General features: G+C 43.4%; 2 protein-coding genes across 2 annotated transcripts in view; both read left to right on the top strand.

Moving 5' to 3' along the window:
- LOC135394494 (atlastin-2-like) overlaps nucleotides 1-27,271 on the top strand; it is an 80,195-nt gene extending 52,924 nt beyond the window's left edge. The window contains exons 9-13 of the mRNA XM_064625260.1: nucleotides 17,915-18,058; nucleotides 24,473-24,535; nucleotides 24,599-24,667; nucleotides 26,986-27,063; nucleotides 27,149-27,271. Coding sequence (XP_064481330.1) covers nucleotides 17,915-18,058; nucleotides 24,473-24,535; nucleotides 24,599-24,667; nucleotides 26,986-27,063; nucleotides 27,149-27,271 — 477 coding nt within the window. The remainder of the gene's footprint in view (nucleotides 1-17,914; nucleotides 18,059-24,472; nucleotides 24,536-24,598; nucleotides 24,668-26,985; nucleotides 27,064-27,148) is intronic.
- Nucleotides 12,168-15,544, top strand: LOC135379172 (atlastin-2-like). The gene is made up of 5 exons (XM_064612416.1): nucleotides 12,168-12,471; nucleotides 13,466-13,593; nucleotides 15,069-15,125; nucleotides 15,313-15,384; nucleotides 15,533-15,544. The coding sequence occupies exons 1-5, from the start codon at nucleotides 12,201-12,203 to the stop codon at nucleotides 15,542-15,544; spliced, it is 540 nt and encodes a 179-aa protein (XP_064468486.1). The 5' UTR covers nucleotides 12,168-12,200.
- Nucleotides 27,272-27,433: the final 162 nt, after the last annotated feature.

Below are 27,433 nucleotides of genomic sequence, written 5' to 3'. Positions count from 1 at the left end.
GGTGCACCATACATAAAGCAGAAGAGAGAAATACAAATGTACAAATGCGAAAAACAATGTAATGGCAAGCGAACGAATTAAACGCTACAGAAATGCAACATGCACTTCAGAGTGACGCCTGATTTGGCATAGAATTTGCAATGAATTGGCACATGTGCTGTTGCCAGTGCGAGTACCCTTACTTATTTTTATTTATTTATTTTACGTGTGACAAAAATGGGGTATACAAAAGTTAAAACCACATGACCGAGCATTTACTGAAAATTTTTCCATCACTGAAAATCCAAGTTACTCTTAGGCTTTTTCGTGTGTCGCGATGAGTGTCAGCTTCAGCCGCACAATACGGCATTTTTAAATTTACTTCACCTGGCATGAGTTGAAAAAATATGCTAATGAGGCTATTGCCTCCACATGCCTGCAAACTAGAAATATTGATCATCCCAGATCAAACGTCCAATCCCAGTGGTAAAACAATGAGAGATTTTGATGGGGATATTTTGTCATGTTCCCTTGACATCCATTGAACATCAGCAAGGTTTCACTTCTTTTTTCTTTTTTTGGAGAGCTTTAAATTTTGTACAGGCAAATCATTCTCATTGCTCTATTCATGTTGTGATTTCGCTTGGCTGCGGTGGTTTGTAAGAGTTCTATTTTAGCTATATTAGCTTCTATTTATTTTGGGCAAGCGCAATCCTGCATGTGTCATCATCCTGTTATATGTGTGAATAAATACTTTTGAAACCGTAGAAAATACGTCATGACTGATTCCGGGACACACCAATAATTGTGCACCAAGCTCTATTGACAAATGAATGAAAGGTGTGACATACGGTTCTTCCGACGTTCGCATTTGTTAATCGTATAGGCAAGGCAGCTTCACCATCTGTTGCTTCCTGACAGCACCGTATTTGTTTTCTTGTCACCATGACTATCACATCTTCATTTGCGGCTTCTACGCCTTTGGAAGCATCTTGCTGAGTCAACAGCTGATACTCTTGCATGATTATTACCCTTGTTATCACCATTATTACACTTGTCATCGGTATACTACTGGTTTACCGAAGTAAATGTAAGTGAGCCTTTAGTGAATTTATCGAAGTCAAAACAATAATGAAGCAGTGGCACGATTACAAAACTGTCGCTAACAATTTGTAAACGTGATTAGGCGTAGCACAGCTCATTAACGTCTGTGCTGGTTCATTGCATTTCCTAACAGTCCGCGGTATGAGCGGAAATTTATAGCAATTACTTTTCGCACTAAGAGGTTTAAACCGCCAGGTACTGAGCGTTCAGTAACAATAGATGAGTGGATGGTTTCAGGTATTTCCACTGCCGTTGGACGCAACTGGGACAGTAAAAATGGCATCCTCGTGGCGAATTAAATCGTAGATCAGTCGCCATTAAGAGTGAAATACAAACTACGTGCAAGTGAGTTGTACACGAAGCATCATGAAGGGCATGGTGTTACGTATGAACGCATCCCTTTCATTAATAATGCAACGCGTTTGAAAGCAATAAGGGACTCACACAGTCAACACAAACACTTCAGGCTTGTCAGCGTTGAGATCGTCGTCCGCTATGTCTATCTTCCTTTGGAAGACTTCGTCGAAGACCTGATGGAACAATAAGTTTCGTGACAGTATGCTGCTTACTCTACGTTTTGCTGTAACTCAGAAAATACTGCCTACCGGGCAAAGTTATTACCTGAAATCTGTCCTTGTCTACGTTTATGACCGGCGATAGCAACGAACATTCTCGAAGAGCCGTTTTGGCATCCCTCTGGTGGGCGTCACCACACGCAAGATGGCTTTACCTAACACCTCCGTGAATTGCGCGTAAGCCCACTTCGTTTCTTCGTAGTTTAGCGGGATTTTCGCTTTTTCAATGGGTTTCACAGAATCTTAAAGTTGTCATTCCCGCAACACAAATAAATTAATTGAATAGTTCCGCTAAATTTTCAAACACTGCTAAGCGTGAGCGTTATTTGAAATGGGCTTGACCACAATGCACAGAAGTGTTACGTGAAGCTATCTCTCAAATGTGTCGCCTACCAGTGGCATCACCAAATGAGACACCGCGTCACTGAACCTAAATTTTCCTACAACATCCGCGTTTGAGACAACAACCAGGCTGATGCGCACAAAACAACAAGATGCAATCGCTCAATGTTGGAACCAGAAGTACACAATGACAAACTTAAGAAATGAAAAAAAAAAAAACATATTCCAAAACCGCGCTACGCTGCCGATGTTGCACTGAAAAGGAGGAACGCATTAGATAAACATAAACAAGGCCGACGCTGTGAATGGCGCTGGTGACTTGTTGGCGTTATTCGTGCAAGGACTAACAAGTAAAAAAAGCCCAGCCTCCGTCTTTTGCGGCCTATCGCTTAACCAGGGTACGCACAATTCTTCCAAGAAGTTTGTGACACTTCTAAGCAAGTAGTAAACAATGGAATTGCCGTTGTCGCTAAACCGAAGTTCTATTTCAGATACTGTATGATGAGGAGTTAACAGGAGACACAATAGTGTGCACAGTGTGTCTGTGATTGTGTTATCCGTTTTGTTTTCAAGCTGTAAAGCAGGCAGAGAAGGGTGGTGCCACTCTGCGAATTCAGATGAGCCGTTGAGCTGTTCACCTGTCAATGTCATAACTGAACCGTGCTGCGCACACAGGGTGTTCCAGCTCAATGTGGCCATATTTTAAAAAAATATATATCTCACTTTTTCTGAGATGAAATCGATTGCAATATAGCATATGCTGAAGGGCACTCACTAGGAGGGCATTAGCAGACTCCTAAGGCAATGTCTTAATTCACTTTCAATAATTAACTTTTTAATTATAAAAGCTACGAAGTTGTTCCAATGAGAACATCTGATCTCTTCGGTCACCGGATACCAAAGCCGTTTTCAGAACAAAAATCCGTTCGATAGATCGTCCGCAAAAATTCGTGAAGGAACACCTTTTTTTTTTCTTTATTTTGTTCATTGCGCATCTTCGAAGAAGCGTCTTTCCTTCACCCCCGGTGTGAGAGAGTGAAAGAGCACAGTGCCGCGCAATGCGTCGAAGATTAGCTTTAACTTGCGGAAACAAAACAAAAACAAATGTATCGGTTGTCTCTATCGCAACTACCCTTATCTTGGGCTGCATTTTCTGTTCTCTTTTAATCTTTTTCCAGGACGGAAGAGGCGATAGTGTGCTCTTTCAACCTCTCGTATTGGGGGTGAAGGAAAGACGCGTCTCTAGAGATGCGCAATGAATAAAATAAAGAAAAAATTGTGTTCCTTCACGATTTTTTTGCTAACGATCTATCGAACGGATTTCTGTTCTGAAAACGGCTTTGGTATCTGGTGACCGAAGAGATCAGATGTTCTCATTGGAACAACTTCGTATCTTTTATAATTAAAAAGTTAATTATTGAAAGTTAATTAAGACATTGCCTTAAGAGTCTGCTAATGCCCTCCTAGGGAGTGCCCTTCAGCATATGCTATATTGCAATTGATTTCATCTCGGAAAAAGTGATTGATATATTTTTAAAAAATATGGTCACATTTAGCTGGGACACCCTGTATATGTAGGGTACGTACCGACGTTAAATTCATTTAATGCTAATCTGAACAAATGGTCCACACTTTTGTATGTGTATGCGTATGTTTGCATGTGTGTCTATCTTAAAAAAGCAAAACTTCAGAGTGCTATTTTTATAAAAACAAAATACAGAAGCCGACACTGAAGATTTTTGTTTAAGTTTAATTTGTACAAGCTTTCGCGTGGAGGTCCACGCTTCCTCAGGTACGTAGTTTTTGGTAGTTTTTGGTAGTTTTTGGTACCTGAGGAAGCGTGGACCTCCACGCGAAAGCTTGTACAAATTAAACTTAAACAAAAATCTTCAGTGTCGGCTTCTGTATTTTGTTTATGTGATCTACAGGACTTGACTCCCCTCTTCGTATACGCATCTAGTGCTATTTTTAGTAAAATGTTGCACCAACCCTACTTGAACCCTTTTTGGGGTTTCCAGTATATTCAAACAAATAAATAAAATTAATTATTTTCGCCCCTATGGCTAGAATCATTATCAATATCTTCCTTCTCTACTGTATATTACATGCCCCCTAACTTGTGCAGGCTACTTTACTTTAGTTTACGATGTGCTTTGCGCGCAGTACGTAGCGCTTCACAAAGAGAGCCACGCCGCTTTTCTGTTACCTGAGTTACAATCAGGTGCTCCGTCAAACATAGGACCTGTTTCGAACATAGTGCCACAAAGACACCTCCGGTTTCCTCTTATTGCTCTCCTCGTGAAGTGCTCTACACTCAATTAAAAAAAAAGTGCATAGTGTGGGTAGGATTGTGATCGGGATATCCCGAACCCCGAAATCCCTGGATCCCAGCCAATTTTCGACGTCCCGAAGTCCTGCGATTCCTTCCGGAATATCCCTGGATTTCGTGAGAGAAAATCAACAGGAAAATCGAACACCTGTGGGCCATCAGGCGCAGGCCCAATCCTTCGCAAGAAAATGACGCTCTTGATGAGTGGAGGTGGCAGAGGACTGCTGCCTACAACTGCGCACATGTGTTTGCTGACCGCCGCTTCTTCTAGCGCAGAAGCTGAACGGACCTTCAGTTCGACAGTCAATACTTGTTCAAACGTTCGCTCCGAACTGGGGGCACCACCCTCGACGCGGTGTGCTTTCTGAGGTTGTGTCTTAATCGTTTTACATAGTGATAGCCACACAGCGACGGTGTTGTAAACCGTTCAGCGCTTAGTTGTTGTTTTTTTGTTTCCTTTTCTTTCTTTTTCTCTTTTTCTTTTTTTTTTTTTTTGCTGTTGTCCATTGACGTGGAATGTTATACCGTTTGAGGAAAATATAGAGCAACCCTGTTACTCGAAGCGTATAGGGGGTGTCGCTTCTTCCCAATTGAAACAGCGAAATGTAGATGAATAAAAGAAGTGGCATTATCATAGCAAAAATAATAAAATGCAACCATTCCGCTGTCACTATATCACTAATGTGCTTACACTGCGAATTTTCAGGTGCTTTCCTTCACGAAAGGGTATAATTGAGAAACCGGGCAGGAACTGGGCACAACACGCCGATAGAGTCACACTGAGGTTATATAAACTTGGAAGTAGTGTCCTGCGCGACCCGTTGGACCTGCGAGCACCCGCGGGTGACTCGCACGTTGTTGCGGGAGGCGCGTCTAGGTTTTCCGTTCCCTGCGAGTAGTGGGTCGGGTTCGGTGGTCGACGCATTCTACCAAAACACTATTAGAAAGTATACCGAGTTGCTCAATTTCTTTCGCGTCTCTACCGCAGTGGCTGGAAATATGACGTAAAAGGTCGTTGACAAGGGCGGGACAAACGTAACGCTCACACCGTTAGGGTGCAACAGCGCCTGTGTGTCACTCTTTGTCCATATCGCGTTGCGTATCATTATCCCTCAAATCGCAACACTCGCTTGCACCTTTTGCCCCCTGCGCTGATGTCGTACAAGAAACCGTGCACACAGACACATCAGAGCGTCAGGCGTATACCAGGGAGTATCCTCAGTTTACACGTCCACGTTACTCGCGTTGTGGGTAGCGGGTCGGGTGCGGGTGAGCTTTTGGAGAAATTATGCGGGCTGCGGGCGGATGCAGGTCAGATAATTCTAATCCGCGCAGGACTATACTTGGAAGCAAGCATCTAAACTCGTTACAATCCCGAAATCCCGTCCCGGGATCCCGGGGCTGACAGCAAAAAAATCACGGACTGCAAAAATGGCTTGGGATTGACAACCCTAGGTGTGGTTCTAACTTACCAATGTCATCATATTACAGATGCCTCCAGTCAGGCACTTCCAGTGTCTCCGTTGAGGTCACAGGGCCTTCACTCTGAAATCGCTCCTGTGTCACATAAGGTCATACCACAGGCACGAGCGGATGCATTGGAAATGTGATTTGGGAAGCTGCTGTGTAACATTTGAGTCATTCCGTTTCTCTCGGCGTCACATCCTCGCAAAGATGAGGACCTAGAATGTACCCGCTAGTATACTGCATCCTGATGTACCCCGGGGTGAGAACGCAATGCACTTTACTCACTTTGTGAGGAGACCTCTGCAGTAGGAGGGTGAAGCCGAACTAGGCATCATTAGTACTAGACACCACTCCAATTAGAAGCAGCAGAGCCATGGAAGAATAGCGGAGGACAGTCTAAGGAAAAACTTTGCTCAGCTGTTAGTCAAGTGGAAAGAGAGAAAAAAAACTTCCGTACTTCACCATAAATGATATTGCAAATGACACGATGTCACTGCTTCACAAGTTAGGAGCACACCTATCAGAACAGTCTCCCGAAACTGTTGGGCCCTACATTGATCGAGAACTTTCACACTTGCTTACAAAGGCAGGCCGTAAGCGCTATTAGTAGGACAGGCTCAGGTCCGTCTTGCCTCTCAGCGTGTCCCTAGATGAAGCAAGTGGTGCACGTGCAAGCTACCAGTATGTGTCAGGCTTGGAAGTTCTGAAGTCCTACATCGAATTGTGCAGTGCATCGTTCACAGGTTACCACACTCACAGTGACAGCGTGCTGAACTCTCTATTTGATGGGTCCCCCTTTACAGTCCATGAGTATTTTTGCAGTGATCACCAAAAGTTGTGTATCCATCTCTACGCCGACGAGAAAAATCAGTTTGAGTTGTTTGAAGTTTGATTGAAGTTTGCAACCCCGGAGGAGCACAAAGACTAACACACAAACTCATGGCGGTGTACTGCAGTTTTCAATGCAGCAGCTCTCCTGAGGACACATGGTTCGCACATCCATTTGGTACTCATCTGCAAAAAGAAATACATAGAGAGCTATGGGATGGATAAAATAATTGAATTGCTGCACCGGGACGTGGAAAGCTTGGAGACAGAAGGGATAAGTGTAAACGACAGAAACGTCATAGGCAGTATGCTTGTCTCTCGGGTGATATTCTTTCAAGTCATGGTATTGTGGGGTACAAGGCCATCTTCAATCATGGATACATCTGCAGGTTCGGTATGGCACTACATTGCAACATAAACAGCAAGCACCGAGAGCAGGACTTTGTGTTGCACACTCCGTCACAACATCAGTACCACTTGGACATCCTGAAAGGCGGTGTGGGAACGTTGCCGCAAACCTTGCAAAGTACATTACCTGGTGCATCTGGTGTATGCGATATGAATCGAAACACCATTACTTCAAGGGCACTGCCAGGAAGGTTCGCAACTTCATGAACATGCTTTCCCTTTGGCAAGATGATACCAGTTGTACCGACAGCCTCACATGGACCATGGACGATGTCACAGCCACCAGAAGAACAAGGAAGGTTGCAATTGAGGGTGTTCCTGATAACTTTAGGGCTTATCTCTCACAGCAGAATGCAATTCGTGAATGTGTAGAGTATGTGAACAGCATTACAGCTGATGTGCAGACACTGAAGGCAGACTGTGTCATTGTGAAAGAAATAGCTCTTGATATACCTGACACAATTCGCTGATATATCGGGAATATGTGCAGTGAATGGAATCTTTTTTATTTTTTTCTGCATTATACGTCAAGAACACCTAGGCCCTATTTCACCAACGCCAATTAACAAATGAACCGAGATGAACGGTCCATTAACTTTAATAAAACCTTAACTGTGCTTTATAACGGAAGTTATTTCACTCTAACATTCATCACGTCACCAACTAACGTTTCTAAAATTAAAGTATTGAATGTTAACTTCAAGCTGTAGCAACCCTTGATCTCGGTTCAAAGTTAGCCAGCGTTGGTGAAACTCATGTTTTAATATTGGGTTTCATGGTTTCAATGGGCCATTAAGGCCCATTGCGCTTGTGGGTACGTATAGTATATAAAAAGCGAGCAGTAGGGACTTTTCTCAGGGCAGAGCAACAAAACTGCAGGAACGTTTGCAATTATGAGACTGAGTAGAGGTTTCAAGGCTAGCACACATCGCAAAATTTAGTCGCTGTTACAAAGGATGAGCTCTTTACAAGCATGACATTTTTTACAAACACCCGCATACCCACAACACATGCAACACATACCCAGCAAATAACGGGTTGGTACCGTTCCAAGATCTCCATCGCAGCTAAGACATGTGCAAACGTTCTCGTAAAATAATGACGGAGTACAACCAGGTAAGCATAGCTGTTATGTGTCGCTACTAATGTTGTATGCCATCCTATAAGTCTGATTTGAGGACATGTGTCACCTGATTGGGTATGAACGAAGAGAGACTCAGCGCGTTTACGAAGAGAAACACAAACAGGTTATCCTTACTATGTATCTCAACCTAACCTAAAGCTTAACCGAAAGCTTAGCCGTGCTGTTTAACCTAATCTAATTAACGTAACCCAACCCAACCCAGCCCAACGCTGCCTATCTGAATGCAACCCAAGCCAATCTAAACCTGCCCTATCCTAACCTAACCTACCATAAGCTGACCTAACCTAACCTAAACTAATCTGACAAAACCCAACCCAATGCAACCCAGCCCCGCCCTACCCTAACGTAACCTATCATAACCAAAGATAACGTAACTTAAGCTAACCTAACCTAGCCTAGCCTAGCCTAGCCTAGCCTAGCCTATCTTCACTTCTAACCAGGGTTGGCTACATGAAATAACGTTTTCGAATCAGTTTCCACTACCTCAAGAAGTTGAATTTTTGTTTGTATTATCCTCCCCAAGATATCATGAACGCTGGTTTCGGTTTCTGTTTGTTTGAGATCGTTCCATGTGTTCACGCCATTACGGATCGCGCCCTGTAGCAACAATGTGTAAACAGAGGAAATTTTGTTAAGAATGAATTATGTTCGGTGAATTTTGTTTGTGAAATTGTTGTAACCCTTGAATGTCATTTTCGTTTCGTTTTCTCAAGATGGAAACAAAAATGTTTTGCTTATATTTCTGTTCACGTTTCTTGCTTATCGTTAAAGTTTATTATAACTGATTCTTCTCTGAACGAATGCAGACATGCCATCATATTTAATTTTGCGCAATACAGAAATAAATATTTGTCTAGATTGATGGCCTAATTCCTGCGTATAGCACAACGAAATTCGCGAATCTCTGCGCTTCATCGTTCTTCTCTTAAAATGGTGTGGGCCCCGATCTTGAACTGTCCTATAGCAAGCGTTATCTTGAACATAGCTCTGTACTATGCAATCGTGATGTAAGGAGATAGCCATAATTATAAAAAGTTCCCTTGTTTGTCCATTGTCCATAACCAGAAATTTCATAACACGTCACAAATCAGGCAGTCTTATATTATCCAACTGGAGTGTAAGAAGTACAAGACGTATTTATAAGCAGTTAATTCGAAGCTACAAATATAAAAGGTCATAACATGTAATAAATCGTGCGCGTAGTCTCATACTATATCTGGCCGCATCCAGCTCTCCAACTCCCTGCACACCAAGCTCTTTTGACCTTTCTGGACGCAATCGGACGAGGATCCTTATTGCGACGGGGCTGATTATTTGAAGCCCACATCACCACCAGAATGGAGTAGAGTATCGCCTCCGGCGATGAAACTGCCCATTCATCATCTTAGAATTCCAGTCCCACTGTAGTGTACGGTGTAGTCGTAGTCACAAAAAGACTATTTGTAGCATAAACCAGGGAAGTATAACAGCAGGTCATAAATGATGCGGGTAGCCGGATAATATCCCTTTGTTGTGCAAAGAATAGTCGTATTCATAAAAATCAATTTGTATCTACAAACCAGGAAATGGTGACAACAGCTGATAAATCATTCAGGTATCCTAAATTATCCCAAGGTAGTTGAAATAGTGCTCATAATGCAGTGGTCCCATACCGTCCCATTGTGCATCGAGCAGAGATAGTCACAAAAAGTCAATTTCTGTCCATAAACATGGGAATAGTCATACCAGGTCATAAACCATGCACTCAGTCCCACACTAGTGCCATAGTAATGCAAATGCCAGGCATAGTCACAAAAAGTCAATGTAACGCAGTAAGCACGGAAATAATCATATGGGGTCATAAATGAGGTAGTTCCACACTACGACATACCAGTGCATAGAGCAGTAATAGTCTGAAAAAGTCAATTTATAGCTCTGAACAAGGAAATAGTCATAACTGGCCATAAATCGTGCCAGTAGTCCCCTACCATCCCATAGTAGTTCGTATAGTAGGCGTAGTCATAGAAAAGCCAATTTATACCTATAAGCACAGAAATATTCGTATCAGGCCAGAAATCATGCAGGTAGTCCCATACTATCCCATAGTAGTGCAGTGAAAAGTGAAAGCCACAAAAATGCAGTGCATAGCTATAAACAAGGAAATAGTCATATGAGGAAATAAATCATGCCAGTAGTCCCATACCATTCCATAGCGGTGCATATAGTACGTATAGTCATGGAGAAGTCCATTTCTACTTGTAAACATAGAAATAGTCATATCAGGGCATAAATCATGGAGGTAGTCCCATACTATCACTTAGTAGTGCAGTAAGCAGTGATTGCTACAAAAAGTCTATGTATAGCCGTAAACAAGGAAATAGTCATATGGGGTCATGAATCATGCAGGTAGTCCCACACTATCACATAGTAGTTCTCCAGTAGACCATTTGCGACAAATATTATACAGTGCGTATATTTTTAGCCCTTATTCTTCGTATATAAATTATTATAGAAACTAATAAAATATAAGCTAAATTAAACTAACAGATGAACAAACAATTGCTAGCAGGAAAAGTGGTTTTTGCAATTCATTTATACGGCCAGGCGGATATTGCCTAGAAGGAACCATGCAACTGCGAGATGACTCATTTCTTGAAATTGATTAGTCACATTTTTTTTTATCATTAGGAGATTTCGGAAAAAGCGACATGTCAGAATCCTAGGCTGTCCTCGTTGAAAGCCATTCCACGACTAACAAATTTCGATACACGCACGTGCGTTAACATATCTATCACTGAATTTTGATGCGCAAATGAGTCGGAAGGGCAACCGTTTGCGACGCAAGGAGTACAACGCTCAATCCACGTCACAGGGCCACGTGATTTGGACCAATGGAAATGGTTGAAGCGGGTGACGATCTACAGGCCAGATAAACTGCTTTCCGGCCCAAATAAGCTCCCCTTGGCGTAGACCATGCATCCTTGTGGGCACTTTTTTGTTTCGTTTGGCGGCCCATTTGCATACTGAATTTCAACGATGGATACTTCACGGCCCACTCTCGTTTCTGATTTTGTAAGATGTAGAATGAGTTTCAATGACGACTCTCCCCCGTTCCCGTATCTTGCTACTGCGAAAATGCCATAATTAAAATTTTAATTAGTGAATTTTTATAATTAGTCATTTTGTATTGACACTATCCTCCTGAGGGTGTCCGCCTGGACGCATAACTCCACTGCTGGAACGACACTTGTGCTGCTCTCATATTCCGTAGAGGATAAAAATTTATCGCAGACACTGGATTGCGGACAAGGGCTTTTAATTAGGTAATGGTATTTTAATTGAATTCAACGTGTGGGATGTTTTCGGTAGTACGTGGTACAAGCATTCTGTAGCGTTAAAATTACCTGTGTACCTCAATGACGATAAATGTGCATTATTAGATGTGCGTTGTTTCACACAGCATGGCCATCGGTTACGTCGTTTGCCTAATGAGGCTACTGTCTTGGAAGCATAGCTACGAAACCATTTTCTAGAAGATCTGGTCCGTCATATGAAACATTCTGGATTACAATGTTGCGTCAGTTGATCCCGGATCTGAGTTCATGTAATCCAAGTTGACCCCAGAGTTCTACATTTTTCTACCATATTATTTTAAAATATGTACTCAAGCAACACAGAATCTTGACCCAATGTTGGCTGGACGCTCAAAAAACCGGTCCAATATTGCTCCGGTATTCCTGAGATTATCCCAATATTACCCATTTATTGGGTATAATTTAAGTAATTTTTGGTTCCTAACCTAACCTATGCAGCAGATAGGAACGCAGAACCGATGCGTGAGGTCGGGGCACATAGAGCGGCAATAGTTGATGTATTTAAGTCGAAGAGCGACCCTGCCTTGGGGCCAACGAGTGTTTCGGGTGAATGAGACTTGTGGAGTCATACGCCAAAAAAGAAAGCGAAAAAATGAAGAGAAAAAGTTTTACTTCCTCTCAGTCTGTATCGATTTTTCCCCTTCTGACAGCTATTTGCCGAGTATGCTAACATGGCTAGAAGTGCTGACGGCCAGGGCAAGGAAGTGTTCCAGAAGCTGCTGTTCCTCATTCGCGACTGGCAATATCACGGAGAGAAGTCGTTCGGACTGGAAGGAGGAGAAGCGCTGCTTCACCCTCTCCTTCAAAGGGACCTCACACTGCCAAGTGAAGTTTCCGAACTACGTGAAAATATCCGAAACAGCTTCAGCGAAGTGAAATGTTTCCTCTTGCCCAGACCTGGTGACGCGGTAGAGAACGCGGGTTTCGACGGAAGACTTCGTGGTAAGGTTCCTTCAAATTCAACCATCGTAGATCTCCCTCGGTGGAGTACGTAGGAAGGTCGTAGGATGAAAGCATTGGTCATGGTTCACGCATTCATGTAGCTCTCACACAAAAGCAAGCGCACGCTAAATTTAAAGTCACACACTCGGTCACGTGTTGGCTTGCTGAGATCCGCGCTACCCGTCGTAATGAAGCCCGTTTAGTATGTCGACAGCGATTCACATACAATATGGCCATTCGCTGTCGTACTTGTAGAACGATGTTCATTTTAAGACGCCGTTTTATGCGGAATATAAGCTTCGAAATCGGTAACGCGGTGACTCAGGCAGTTGCGTAATGTCTACGAGCAACGGCCGCTGCGTGTCGACATTTTCATTACCGCTAAATTTCATGAGCTGAGCAGTTATCGCTGACTAACAGGAGCACAATTCTGCGAATCAATTAACACAACAACAGTGTACGGAAAACGTTTCTAAAGCAATCTATCAGGGCTCACGAATGGGAAGAGGTGTTCCAATGATACTGCGATATGAGCACATCTTCGAGAACAGAAGGGCAAGGGCGAGACATGATCAATGAGTGAACATCTGCCTCAGCACAGAACCTTGTTGATAAAAATCTGGGAGCGAGACACACAAAGGCAACAGCGGACATGCTTTTTCGCCGTGTCTTACAAACAAGTCCAGCTCTGTGTCTCACGGCCATAGAAGTTACTAGAGCCTCGTTCTGCTTAAACACCAGTATAGTCTTCCGAACGAATCTGTGAAAGTGAACACCCGGTTGTGCGTCGCCTTTGCGTTTAGCGCTTTAATAATGTGGCATCTCTGATGTATCGCTCATACAGGCACCATTTCCCAACCGCTCCACTTCCAGCGCAACTGGAGGAATTCTGCCATACATCGCTCATTCGCTTGAACGCCTTTCCTACTGTTTTCCAACTACAACTACACCCTCAAGTACATAAATACCTGACAATGCCAATCTTCATTCACAGATATATCTGAAGATTTCAAGTATCACTTGGAGAACCTCATGTCTTACCTTCTCTCACCTGAAAGGCTAGTTCCCAAAAAGATCAATGGAAGGATTGTCACGTGCAAGGAGCTCGTGTGCATGTTTCAGGTGAGCTCTGTCCGTTGTACATTATACATCCTTACAGTCACGGAAGGAGGACATCGTGATAATTTCTTCGTTTTGTTCTTCTGTTTCTGTGCGTACGTGCGCATGTATGTATATCTGTAGTGATGAGTGCATGCGTGTATGCACGTGATGATGATGATAATTGAATTAATGGAACTAAAGCTATAGTACGCCACAACTGTGATAGAAATTATGACTAGTTAAAGATCCAATCAGTATGCGCAAACAGTATGTTTTGAAAAATACGACACACACCATGATCTGATTATGATCCACACACACACGCCATGATCTATATTGCTGGTAGGTAGCCAAATCTCTTTAAAAGTTATGACTCCTTAAAAATGGCAACCAAGGCCCATAGCCCAGTGGGAGGGCTGGGCGGAGAGGTAAATATAGGTGTGTATGCATGTATTTATGCGCGTATGTAAGTATGTATGCAGGCACGAATGCATACATGTACGTATGCATGGATGTATGTACCAGGGATGCGGAATTGGGTCTCCCATTCCGTTGCAATTCAATTCCGAGGAATGGAAATTTCCCATAATTCCATTCCTTTAAATTCCTCGGAATGAAAAGGTATGATCAGTTTCCACTCCTGGTATGGCTTGGCAACCCAATTCCATTCCGTTAATTCACCCAATAAAAGAAAAGGACCGGTAACCATACTTGCAAGTCGAGCAGTGCTAGAGGAGATTGACATCCCCAAGCACGGAAAGAGCACAAAGACAATGTTATTTCACTCTTGACCGTGTGCAGGAGTGATGCAAAGGGTGCGGGGGCAGAAACCAGCACGTTGAAACCAAAACTGCCACCGGGGCACCCAGACCATTCCATTCCCATTCCTAGGACAGTTTCCGACAATCAATTCCAATTCCGTTCCGGGCTCTGCTAAATGTGGAGTGATTCCGGAATCATTCCAACTCCGGAGTGGCAACTCCGCAACTCGGAACATGCTCCGGCGCATTCCTCCCTCAGACTGACACGCTAGTAGCGAATGGGACCGTAGGAACTTGCAAACAGGTGACTGCATGGGCTACATAGGCATTTGTCTGAAAGCGCGTGTACTATCCCTTTCCCTGCTATGGGGTGTCACTCAGAGGAAGGAACGCGCTGGAGCGCGTTCGGTAAACTCTTTTTCGCGTACTGTATGTGTGTGTAGTTGGAGGTTTTTCGCGCAGGGTCTGCATGAATGCATGTATGAATCAATGCGTGCATGTGAGTATGTATGCGCGTATGTATGTATGTATGTATGTAAGTTTGCATGTATGTGTGTACGTACGACGAATGCATAACTTCATTTCACCTAGGTCGAAAAAAATCGTTATCTGCTGACGCGATTTTCCAACCGTTCTTCATTGTTGTCTGTCACCGTAAACATATTACGACTTATTTATATTGAGCCCTGTACTTTTGGGGAAAAGAGACTGTGAAAATTGGTTCTTTTATTTCAGACTTATTTCACCATCTTCAACCAGAAGGAGCTCCCTCAACCCATGTCTGTCTTCAATGTAGGTTTGACTGCCCATGATTTTTGTAGTACAGAATCGAATACACGTGACGTAATTTTTAGGGGAATTTGCCTCTCACATGTCGAGGAGGATAAATGAATGCAACGACGAACTGCCTGTTCTTCCTATATCTGACGTACTTTGATGTCCAGGCAGAAATTTTCTTCAATGTTCATTATATTCACAGGCAACCGCATTCGTCCACAACAAGCGAATCATCGACGAAATCATAAAGAAATATGAAACCGCAATGGAAGGGGTAAGCCACGTATTGACATGTTTCTTTCGCCGGAACATATTTCTGTCAACCAGTTAAAACAATATCTCCATAAAAGTATACCCTCAATCGATAATGCAAAAGTGTCACAGACGCGCGTTTGCCACTAAAGCGTCCTTTGTTACTACAGGGCTACGGATAATGACCTCAGGCACCGTAGCTTATCGTTCTCATTCGCCTAACGCAGACATACATTTCCGCGTGTCTCAGCAGTTTTCTGAATCCCAACTCAAAGAACGTGTTAAACGACCAATGAGGCGACATTGAACGCGTGTGCAAAACCTGCCTCGTTCTTCAAGCTGTTCATCGGGAGTCACTATGCAAGATATTTTCTCTGTGCAGTGTAATACCAGAAAAAAATCAAATTTGGAAAAACAATGGGAAAAAGCGTCAGCACGATTCTCCCATGGTATCGAAATGACATCGACATGAAGTCTTTCTTATTTGTTGCTTTATTTCTTGTCAGCTCACGTAGTGCTTATACGCACGGTCGGTTGAGATTCACGTCACCATTCACAAGACAGGTGGAATAGTCAACGTCATGAGGAATAGGCCATGTATGGACAACGCTTGTCATGGTATCGCTTGTGGTGCTCACCTCATGAACACAACACGTCCCTGAAATTGTGTTTTTATCTTAAATAGTTACGGTAATTATCCTGTTCTTGGCGAGGAAGTCACCTGACATCAAATGTTCGATGTCCGTTACTTTACAACCGCTTGAAACACACTGACACATTATGTTAGGTGTTTCAAGGTTAACCTAACACACTAACGCATTTTGTTACAGAATGCAATATATATTATGATATAATATACAGGGTGTTAATTTTTATTCTTTACAGAATCTTTATTAGAAATTAAGAACGCCAAGTAGGTACCGTATTTGCAGCTGAGTTATATTGTCTAATTACATCAAGATGCATTATTCAACTTTTTAAGTAGGAGATTTCGCGCAAAGTGAGTTAATAGAAAAGGAGGTATTGCTAGTTGAAGCCGTTCCATGTTATGGAAAAAGAGAAAACCTTTAACACGCACGTGTGTTGAGGTATCCCCTGCTGCATGTCGCTATGTTAATGAAACGAAACAAGAACTAACATCTTTTGAAGCTCAGAAAAAGCGGCATGCAAACAACGTGGGAGGGCCACTTGCTTTGGAGCGATGGAGCTGATTGGTGTAAGAGCTAATCCGTTGACAAGATAGGTGAAGGACGTGTCATTTCTATTCTGGAAAAGTGCGTATTTCTTGTTTCGCCTTACTTGCATAGCGAAATTCAGCGATCGATGTTTCAATACACGTGCGCGTTTAAGGGTTCTTAAAACATGAAATGTCTTTCAACGAGGAATACCTCCCGCTATCCTGGAATATCTCCCTCTTGCGCGAAATTCTCAAACAACAACTCTATTACCAGATGATGAATGGGGAGTTTCATCGCCATGGGCGATACTCTGCCCCATTGCTGGTGGCTATGAAGGGAATGAAATGATGACAATAACAATAAGGATCGAAGTCCTATGGTGTCCAGAAAGGTGAGGAGAGCTTTGAGGGCACAGCGATTATGGGCTGGATGTGGCCTGTGACAAAGCAATATTGTGAGAGAGTGGGGCGAGAGTCTAGCTCGAAGTGGGATCCGGTGAGTACGGATCCCTTACGGAAACCCCATAGGGAAAGAGTTAATTAATGAATTTTGGCAGACATACAATGATCCTGCGGTTACATACCCTGTGCTAGGTAATGTTCACCTTGCCAACTCATCTGCAAAAACGGCACCAATTTGGCTCTGCTTAATAAAAATCAGTAACGGATAAAAATAAACATCCTGCATAATAATTATATTGAAGGAGCTTGCAGGCCTTAATATATGTGGTTCATCACATCATGGACGAATCCTACTGCGTACCAGAATACCGAGTAAAAAATTTATTCTTCGGCGCGTCGTACTTAGCGAGATACAAGCCCTCGAACGAACTCTCGGGCGAAGTCCAGGCGTCACAGCTCTCAGAGTTGCCTCCATTGCGATTCGCAACCGTAATCTCGTGATTTCTCGTGCGCTGCCTCACTGGCGGTGGCCAGGGGTGTGACGCCAGAGCTGCATGAGTTACGGTATTCGCAGTGCCCATTTTCTCCTTTAAAAGTGATAAAACCCCCGTGCCGGGAAACAAGTCCAAGAACGACACAACACACAGCGCACTTTCACCTTTCTGTGCTGTGTGTTGTGTCGTCCTTTGATTTGTTTCCCGGCACGGGGGGTTTATCGCTTTTAAAGTATGAAATACCGAACTGTCCAATTTTTAGCCATTTCCCTTTTTCTCCGATTCTATTACCCTCTTCGCTGTAAAGCTTTCAATGCAGGTTAACGTCAGCGCAAAGAATGGTCTTTTACGTTTATCTCTGATAACCTAGCATGACCTGTCACAATCACTTTAATAAGTATTTATATGCCGGCATACTCCCGGAGCCAGGAATTGCAATGCGCCCGTTCATTTCATGACATATATTTTTTTTTTTACAGATCGCCTTTACGAAAACTTGTTCCGAATCTGACACTGATATTGAGATGCAACATGAGAGATTGATGAAACAGTGCTTGTCACAGTACGATGAGGAACAGAAGATGGGAAAGCACGACAAGGAACTTCGGGAACAGCTCGTAAAGGTAATGTACCATATGAGCTTGTACATTCGCCTGTCAGAGGCATACACAACGTGTTGCACAACGTAGAAACATGCAAGGTGTTTTCTTTTTATTATTTTTATTTTTTCCATAAAAACTGTGTGTGGTGCACTGATGCGATTTTCGCGGACGCATGAGACGGCCAAGACTATATTGCGTCCTGAAAGCATATGCAGCTCTTGCACGGCGACTAAGTACCTGGAATAAAAAATAAAAAAAACGTGCAAGTTAAATGTTTGCGTGAAAATGCGACATACCAAAATGGAAGCCAACCATAATTTAAATCCACCCGGTTTTACGAAAAGTCTAAAAGGAGCAAGTTCTTTGAGATAAAAAATCGCAAAATAAAAAATCAAAAACGAACGTGCCGAAACTATGCACTTGTGTAACGCAAAAGGAATGCCGCGAGTTCACCTCGATAGCCACCTGCTTTAGGTGAGCGGTAGTTTCTAATGGCGAATTCGGGTGGTCATTTCGAAGCAACTTTTTTTGCCAGACACCGAGCAGTCATGTTCGCTTGGCCAAAATGAAGTAATCTCGCATAGAAGAAAGATGAAGCATGATGGAAGTCACTGAAAGGGTTAGCCAGCTGTAGGACTCGAACCCACATCTAATTGGACCGGTAATTCAGAAGACGTGGGTTCGAGTCCTACAGCCTGGCTAACCTTTTCAGTAACTTCCATCTTTCTTAGTTAATTTCTTAGGCAATTTGAGGCCTTGCATGTATTTATCCTTTCTATGTTGTTCCAGCCTCAGAACATCAGTTCGCTCATGTACAATCTCACATGTTCCCGTGGCGCTTTCCGAGCGCTCGGAATTTGCCAGCTAGCACTTTTTTTTTGCCTTTTCTGAAAACGATCCAGCACCGGATTGCCCAACTATATCCGGTGTCGTCACATCCGCACCGCAGCGGTAGCGAGTGCAGTCATTGGCTCCGCACGTTGAAATCACATGATTTAGCAGACGACAGAACTCGAAGACGGGCGACCGCGATGCCCCTCGCGTGATTCAAGTAACTACAACCGCTAGATTCCTAGCACTAATGTTCGGGTGACAACGGTCACGCGGTCCAGCTCGGCCACGTTGTCACGAAATGACCACCCGAATTCACCCTAAGAATCGTAGGGAAAGGTTTTGCTTCCGTGTGTACGCTAGCAGACGACACAGGCTGCTGAAGATGGATGCGTCTGGCTTTAGAAACATCTTTGGAAAGCGGTAAAGCGCGAGTGTCAAAACCGGGATAATAAGTTGCGTTTTTCGCCGTGTGTACATAAACTAATTTACAGACGGTAAGCACGCACGTAATGTAACAGTGAGTATAACTGGGTGGTTCCATTTATAATCGATGAAGGGGCTCCGGTGACATCTTTATTCTATTCGGGAAAAAAAGGTTCCTAATCTTTTTTTTTAATTCCGGTTTAGCGCCGCGAAGCAACTGTGGCTGTGAGCGGCGTACAGACGTGGACAGATGGAAACAGGACAGGAGGAACGAGTGGGGGACAGGGGGGTTATTATACGCCCTGGGCCGACTTCAGGGGGAACTGTGCCAACATTTGTCTGGAAAGTCTTCGGAAAACCCAGGGAAAACCTCAGACAGCACAGTCGGTGACAGGATTCGACCCCGTGTCACCTCCCAGTCTCGGTGTGGAAAGCGATCATCCTAACCACTATGCCACTGGATCTGGTGTGTTCGTAACCGAAAAAGGCGCAAAACAAGTCTGGTTGCAAGTCTCGGCGATATTTCGTTCTCGGTCCTCGAGGCTCCAAATAAATGAGCGCGATTCGGGCAGTTTCAGATTTTCCAAATTCGGCGTATACACTGGGTAGGTGCAAATCGTGTTCAGGTGAGAATGTATTGATGGCGGAATGCTTGGCGACGATGACGAGGAGGTCGAGTTATCATATAGGAATCAATCACACTTCAGAAATTAGCCATCAACTTTGATCAATTTGTCGATCTCCCGAGAAAGTGTCTAACTCGCTACGCAGCTCATGACGGCGTGCGCAGTATTCAACGGAACACGATACGTAGTGACAAGACATGCTCGGATTCTACAGGGATTGTCCTCCATTTTGACTATGCGGAAAATAGGACGGTCGTTCTTCTTTCTGCATTCAGGGTTACCATTGGAAGAAAGACCACATAGCAACATTCACTTGCATGGTGAATCATTTATCCGGTTCCTGATGCTACGCCGTTGTGTCGCACGACATGCGTCATGACTCTGCGCTAACCCTTCTGGCGTTCATAACCATTGATGAACACATGGATGAAGTCGGACTTTTGTACGGTGTATGTGTATACGTGTTAGGTGGGGCTGCGGCACGCTTTAAAAACCGATACCGGTTTCATGAACTGCAGAGGAGCTCCCACGTCATCAAATAGCTGTGTTTTGTGAAACGCCCTGTATATACCGGGTGTTTCAGTTAAATCCCCGGGCTAAATAATTCTCGAACGGGTGCACCAATCGACGAACTTTTACAAGTATCTGTGCGATACCACCTACAAGCTGCGCACCGTGTGAATGAGTGGGAGGCGCTCATTATATAAATAAAAAATCCAATGAGTTTCGTAAAAAAACATAACTTCTAAAGCAGGGCACTGTCGACATTAAAATGGGTACTACCCCTTTTGGGACCTTAAGTGGACACCTTTTAGAGAAAAATCTGCCACCGAAGCGGGTCATTTGTTGCGTAATTAATTGGTTTCGGTTTACATATTTTGTCGGGGCTGGTCGCGGTAAATTCTCAAGTTATACACTTGACCGGGGACAAACGCCACAGGCGTTTGTCAGTGAGTCAGATTCGGGAATATTCCAGAAGGTCAAGTCCGGGTGGTGATGTCATTCGCCTTTGGTCACTGTCCGCTTAGGGGAAAATTCCTGGGCAGGGTGAGCACTGCTTCGAACTTTGCTGAAAAGGAAAAGAAAAAAAGAAACGAAAAGGAAGAAAGTTTAGATCATCTAGGCGGCCAGATTTCTTACCGTTGAAAGTGCTCCCAGATCTTCGTTATTTCCAAAGTCAAGTGTATACACTTGACTTGCTTTGCACTGGGCTTTCAGAGGTGTCTTAGGACACCCTGACGGCAGGCATCACGTGCCACATGACCTTCGGACGCCATCCGCTCAAACGTTGCCTGCTTGACTGCTGACGAGGTCCAAGAAGGCCGAAACAGCTGTCCAGTACTGGCATGGCAATGTTTGACTTAAAAAACCTATGCTATACGTGCAGCCAAAGGGCTGCTGCAAATTTTTCTCCTGCTAATTGCTTGAGGTAAAAAGATTACCAAACGGCCAAGAAAAAAAAAAGACGCGGAAAGAGATTTATGGAAGTGACAAACACTAGTTTATTACATAATGAGAGGTTAAAAAGCAAAATGAGCAAGGGGTCAATCGACGTTTCCACAGTGGCACTGTCTTCGTCAGGACAAAAGATGCATAGGTGGTTAGACTTTACTAAATAGGTTTGGTACGTGACGTCATAATCCGCACGAGCACGCCACAGGCGTTTGTCAGTGAGTCAGATTCGGGAATATTCCAGAAGGTCAAGACCGGGTGGTGATGTCATTCGCCTTTGGTCACTGTCCGCTTAGGGGGAAATTCCTGGGCAGGGTGAGCACTGCTTCGAACTTTGCTGACAAGGAAAAGAAAAAAAGAAACGAAAAGGAAGAAAGTTTAGATCATCTTGGCGGCAGGATTTCTTACCGTTGAGAGTGCTCCCAGATCTTCGTTATTTCCAATCAACCATTAACGAAGATCTCGGAGCACTTTCAAAAGTTACCGCTCTTGTCATTTGCGTTTCTTACGCAGTCTATATGGTGTTGTCATGAGTCCGGTACGAAGTTACTTGTAAGCAGTATTAAGATTGACCATCAATTCGAACACAAGTTGGCGCGGGCTATAGTGAAAGGCGATGAGCGCGCAATCTGATTATACAGTGTGTCTTTATACAGGGTGTTCAAAATTAAGCTTTCACGAGCGCTACGCAAAAACAGCGATGATAGGAAACCGCATGATAACTTTACGCTAGTTTTGTAAACAGGTGCTGCTCAAGGAACAGAAAAATAACAGCCAGTTTTCTTTTGTTCGCCTATTTATAAAGTGCTAGTGAAAGCTTAATTTTGAACACCCTGTATTTCGATACAGATTTTCCATTTAAAAAAAAAAAAACAAGGCTATAGGCATCATCTGTGGACCGGCGGACGTTCTTGCCATCTGTTGCTCAGTCGTCGGATGACTAATTACCTAAAAATCGTTAATTATTATTTTTCCTGTTTCTTTCGGTCACGTGACATCGTAGCCGTTTTCAGAACCAAAATTCTATCGTTCGTCCTCCAAAAAAATCGTGAAGGAACACCTTTTTCTTTGGCATTGCGCATCTTCGGAGACCCGTCTTGTCTTCACCGCCAATGCAAGAGGGTTAAAGAGCACACTGTCACCTCTTGCGTCCTCGAAAAAGAGTAAAAGGAAACAGAAAATGCAATCCCAGATAAGACCAGTTCCGACAGCATTACGCGATACATGTTTCTTTTTTCGTTTTTTTTTTTTTTCTGCAAGTTAAAGCTCTTCTTTGACGAATAGGGCGGCACCGTGCTGTTTTACCCACTGACGTTGGGAGTGAAGACAGGACGCGTTTCTGGAGATGCGCTTGTGAACAAAATAAAGACAAAGTGCAGTTCCTTCACGATTTTTTTTTTTTTTTTGCGAACGATTTACCAAACGGATTTTGTTCTGGATGTTCTCATTGGCCGGCCCAGGGACGGTAGAAGTGAAAGCAGGACGTCTATAGCCTTTATAGCTTTTTTTTTAGATGAAAAATGCGTATCGAAAAAAAATGACACCCTATATGTAAAGTGGAAACAGGAACTTCTAAAGGAACGAAGTCCTTGCAGTGTACACGCGCTTACCTTACGGGAAATGTGAAATGAAGTAACTATACGCGTAAAGTGCAACGACGTTTCCACATTAGGACTTCCTTTTCCCCCATACAATTTCCGAGGCTGACACCACATGCAAACTATTCAAACTGAAAGCATTTATTCGTGAACTAACTTTTTTTTATAACCGATTACAAGTAACCCACTGCCGAACACTGCTTACATGAGCTTGTGCGGCATTGTGTGGAAAACTTTACGCTTTTATAAATCAGAGCCTTCACACCACCTTTCACCAGCTGTTGCCACTGGTATCCATGACGAATATTGAACTCGGAGAAAGAGTTAGTGACTTGAGGGAGTCAGTCCCTTGGATCTAAAAATAGCAAAACATATACTTCATGCGCAGGCTCTCCCTCATCCTATATGCTTGTATGCAATTAAACATCGTTCACACATGTTACTGAGAGCACAGCATTTTGGGACCTGAAAAAACTGAGTTAAGGCAATAGAAATGTATGCCAATGGAAATAGAAAATAATGGGAAAAAAAACTGCGCGAAAGAGATGACATGGGGTCCCCGTATGTACGTGTCTTCTCTGTATGTCCAGTTTTTCGCGCTATTTTCCCCCCATTCCATTCAGAAAAAGTAGTTGTGTACGACGCGGCGAAGCACAGCAGAACGGCACGCGACAGACATGTACGACGACACAGGACAAGAATCCACATCATCTACAACAAGCATCAAGGTCCCAACATAAGAAAGCCTCGTTTGTCATAATTTTCTTGTCTTTTTTTTTTCGACTAGGATATGTCCATAGGAAACGCTGTATGAGGAACGGATGGGTTGTTAATTTTTCGACGTCCAGTAAACATCCACAGGACTTGCGTAACATCCACGAAGTTTTAGAGCAGTTTGGTACGTCTCTTGGATATTAGTGTTCTACTGCGTAGTGAAGGTCTTTGTGTGTTCCTCGCCTTCTTCATGTTCTTTTTCTTTCTTTTTTTCTTTGTTACTGCATCACACGTCACGAACACTTATGCCCGGTTTCGCCGAAATGAAGCGGGATCAACGGTAACTTAACTTGAATATAACCTCAACTGTGCTTTAGTAAAGGGAGTTATTTCACTGTAACATTCATCACGTCGCCAACTGAAGTTTGTAAAAAAACTATTGAGTGTTAACTTCAAGGCGTTCCAACCCTTGATCTCGTTTCAAAGTTAGCCACCGTTGGTCTAACCCATGTTTTAAGATTGGGTCTCATGGTTGTAATAGGCCATTAAGGCCCATTGCGCTTGCAGGTATGTACAGTATATCAAAAATGAGCCGTAGGGACTTTTCCCACGGTAGAGCAACAAAACTGCAGAATTGCTTTCAATTATGAGACAGAGTAGAGGTTTGAAGGCTAACGCATCGCATATTTTAGTCGCAGTTACACACGATAAGCTATGGATGATCATGATATTTTCAACTGATAAGAAACAACACATACCCACGTAATAACGGGTTTGTAACGTTCCAGGATCTCCATCACTGCTACGACATGTGCCAACGTTCTCGTAAAATATTGAGGGAGTACAACCGGGTAAGTCTAGTTATATGCCGCTGCTAATGTTGTATGCCATCCTATAAGTCTCACTGATTTCAGGATATGAAGGACCAGATTGGGAAAGAACGAGAAGAGGCTCAGCGCGTTTATGAAGAAAAAATCAAACAGGTGACCATTTCGATGTATCTTAACTTACCTTACCTAACCTAACCTAAGCCTTAACTAACGTAGCCCAAACTATCACCGAAACCTTAACTGATACGTTAGCCCAGCGTTTCACCGAGGCGTTAATCGAACAACTCAACCCAACTTTAACCTTGACGTAAACCTCACCTCACCCAGCCTAACCGAACCGAACCCGGACTGAACCGCCCCGACCCAACCTGGCTGACCTGGCCTGGGTTCGCCACATGAAATAATGTTTCCGATTATGTTTCGCGTATCTCAAGTACTCGCACTTTCGTTTCTGTTATGGTCCCCTAGATATCGTGGATACTGGTTTCGGTTTCTGTTTGTTCGAGATCGTTCAGTGTGTTCACCCTGTCAAACCCTGTAGCAACACGGTGTAAACAGACGAATAAATTTTCTTAAGGATGGTAGTTCACCATAGGGATGGATTACGTCCGGTGACTTTTGTTTGTGATATTGTTATAACCCTTGAATATCGTTTTCGTTTTGGTTTCTCGAGATGGAAACGAAAATATTTTGCTTCTGTTCCGTTTATGGTAAGTAAACCTACTCTGAACAAATAGGACATGCCTTCATATTTAATTTTTGTGCTTTAGAGAGATACTGGGTGTCCCAGCTAAATGCCAGCACGTTCTTTTTTTAAATATATATATATATATATATATATCACTTTTACCGAGATAAAATTGATTGCAATATAGAATATGCTGAAGGGCACTCCTTAGCATGCATTAGCAAACTCCTAAAGCAATGTCTTAATTAACTTTCACTAATTAAGTATCTTAATTTTAAAAGCTAGGAAGTTGCCCAAGTGAGAACATATGGTCCTTTCGGCCATCTAATACCGGAGCCCTTTTCAGAACAAAAATCCGTTTGATAGATCGTCCGCAAAAAAAATAAAATAAAGAAATTTAAAAGAAAAAGTGAAGCAGCACCATTTCTTTATTTTGTTCATTGTGCACTTTTCTAGACGTGTCTTTCCTTCACTTCAAATGTGGCAAGGGAAGGAGCACAATGCCGCCTCATGCGTCGAAGAACAGCTTTAAATTGACGAAACAAAATGAAAACAAACACATGCGATGACTCTATATCCGAACTGCCCTTATCTTGAGTTGCCATTTTGTGTTTGCTTTTAGTCATTTTCCTGGACGCAAGAGGCTATAGTGTGCTTTTCTACCCTCTCACATTGTGGGTGAAGGGAACTCGTGTGTCCGAAGACGCGCAATGAACAAAATTAAGAAAAAATGGTGTTCCTCCACGAATTTTTTGCGGGTGATCTATCGAGCGGATTTTTGGTCTAAAAACATGTCCGGTATCAGGTGACCGGAGGGGCCAGATGTTCTCATTGGGACAACTTCGTAGCTCAAAAGTTAATTATTGAATGTTAATTAAGGCATTGCTTCAGCAGTTTGATAATGCCCTGCTAAGGAGTGCCCTTCAGCGTATGACATATTGGAATCGATTTCATCGCAGAAATAGCGATATTTATATATTTAGGAAATCTGTTCGCACTCAGCTGGGACACCGAGTATTAATATTTCTCTAGGTTAGTGGCCTAATTCCTGCATATTGCGCAAAGCAGACTCGAAGATGCTGATAACATATCGCCGACTCCTTGTGAAGAAAGATCTGTGAAAGCGAGACCAAAGGCTGTAACAAGTGACTGATCGGAATCCGTGATAACATGTTCATTTCTGTGCGCCCCAGTACGCGTGACTCAGTATGCCACCCGCTTCGTTCTCACAGTTGTTACTGACGAAAGCGGCTGTCTCTCGGTTTCCCCCCCTTTGACGTACTTTACCGGCAGCTGCAGAGCACAAGGGTCCGCCAAGGGTAGATAGTGTTAAAGAGAGTGCCGCGTCCGTTGTAATCGATTCCAAAGCTCTTTGCCGTCTCGCTCCGCGTTCATCACTGACAATGGCGCCGCAAATCGAATGCGAATTGGTGTTCCTTTGCAGTTTGATGTAACGCATGGCGAGATCGGGCCAGTGATAATTTACTTTCTGGATATTGGAGAAAATGTCACTCGGACAAAGAAAATGAGTGAGCGCCCTTTCTAGCGGAGCGGCTGGAAGGGCATCGGTAGCCTTCGCGACCAACCGGCGGGCGGGGGGGACTGTTTGTGCTGGTCGCGGAGAATTCGTGATCCGCTTGTCGAATGTTTTTGTTGAATGTGACTGCTGTTGTTGTTTTATTCTGGTTAGCGTTGGACATGCAGGGGCCGATCTAGAAGAGTGAATGAGGTAGCAGGAACATGTCCTATCTCCCTTTCTAATAAAGGGCATTTTCTGCGTTAGATTATTGAAGAGGAGAGGAGTAAATACATGGAAAAGATTGAAGCTATGGCCAAAACCCACAGCCTGGATGTAGAACAGGTAAGTTCAAAGCTCCGTCGTCTTTTGACAGCCATCAGAGCTTGGGTACAACACCCATCATCATGTGATGTTTTACATTCCGCAGATGAAAAATGCTATGCCACCTGCACCACAGGTTGGGTTCTGGGACGTCGCATTGGGTGTAGTTAACGCTATCCCCATCTTTGGCCCACTTGTATCCGGCTTAGTACGGCTATTCAGGAGATGAGGTAAGTATCTGCTCCCCCCACTCGCCTCGTGATACTGGTTGGGGGCCGTGTGTTAAACCAGCATTACAATTTCATATTTTACCGGAAACCTGAGTTTCTTAAAAAAAGGCCCAAATGGTACAATTTTGGTTAGTTTCGGTTACTTCAATTTTTACGTATAT

Source organism: Ornithodoros turicata, chromosome 1 (assembly GCF_037126465.1).
Source record: "Ornithodoros turicata isolate Travis chromosome 1, ASM3712646v1, whole genome shotgun sequence".
In the NCBI taxonomy this organism is placed as follows: Eukaryota; Metazoa; Arthropoda; class Arachnida; order Ixodida; family Argasidae; genus Ornithodoros; species Ornithodoros turicata.
The sequence above is the reverse complement of the archived record's forward strand: the minus strand, read 5'-3'. Positions and strand labels throughout refer to the sequence as shown.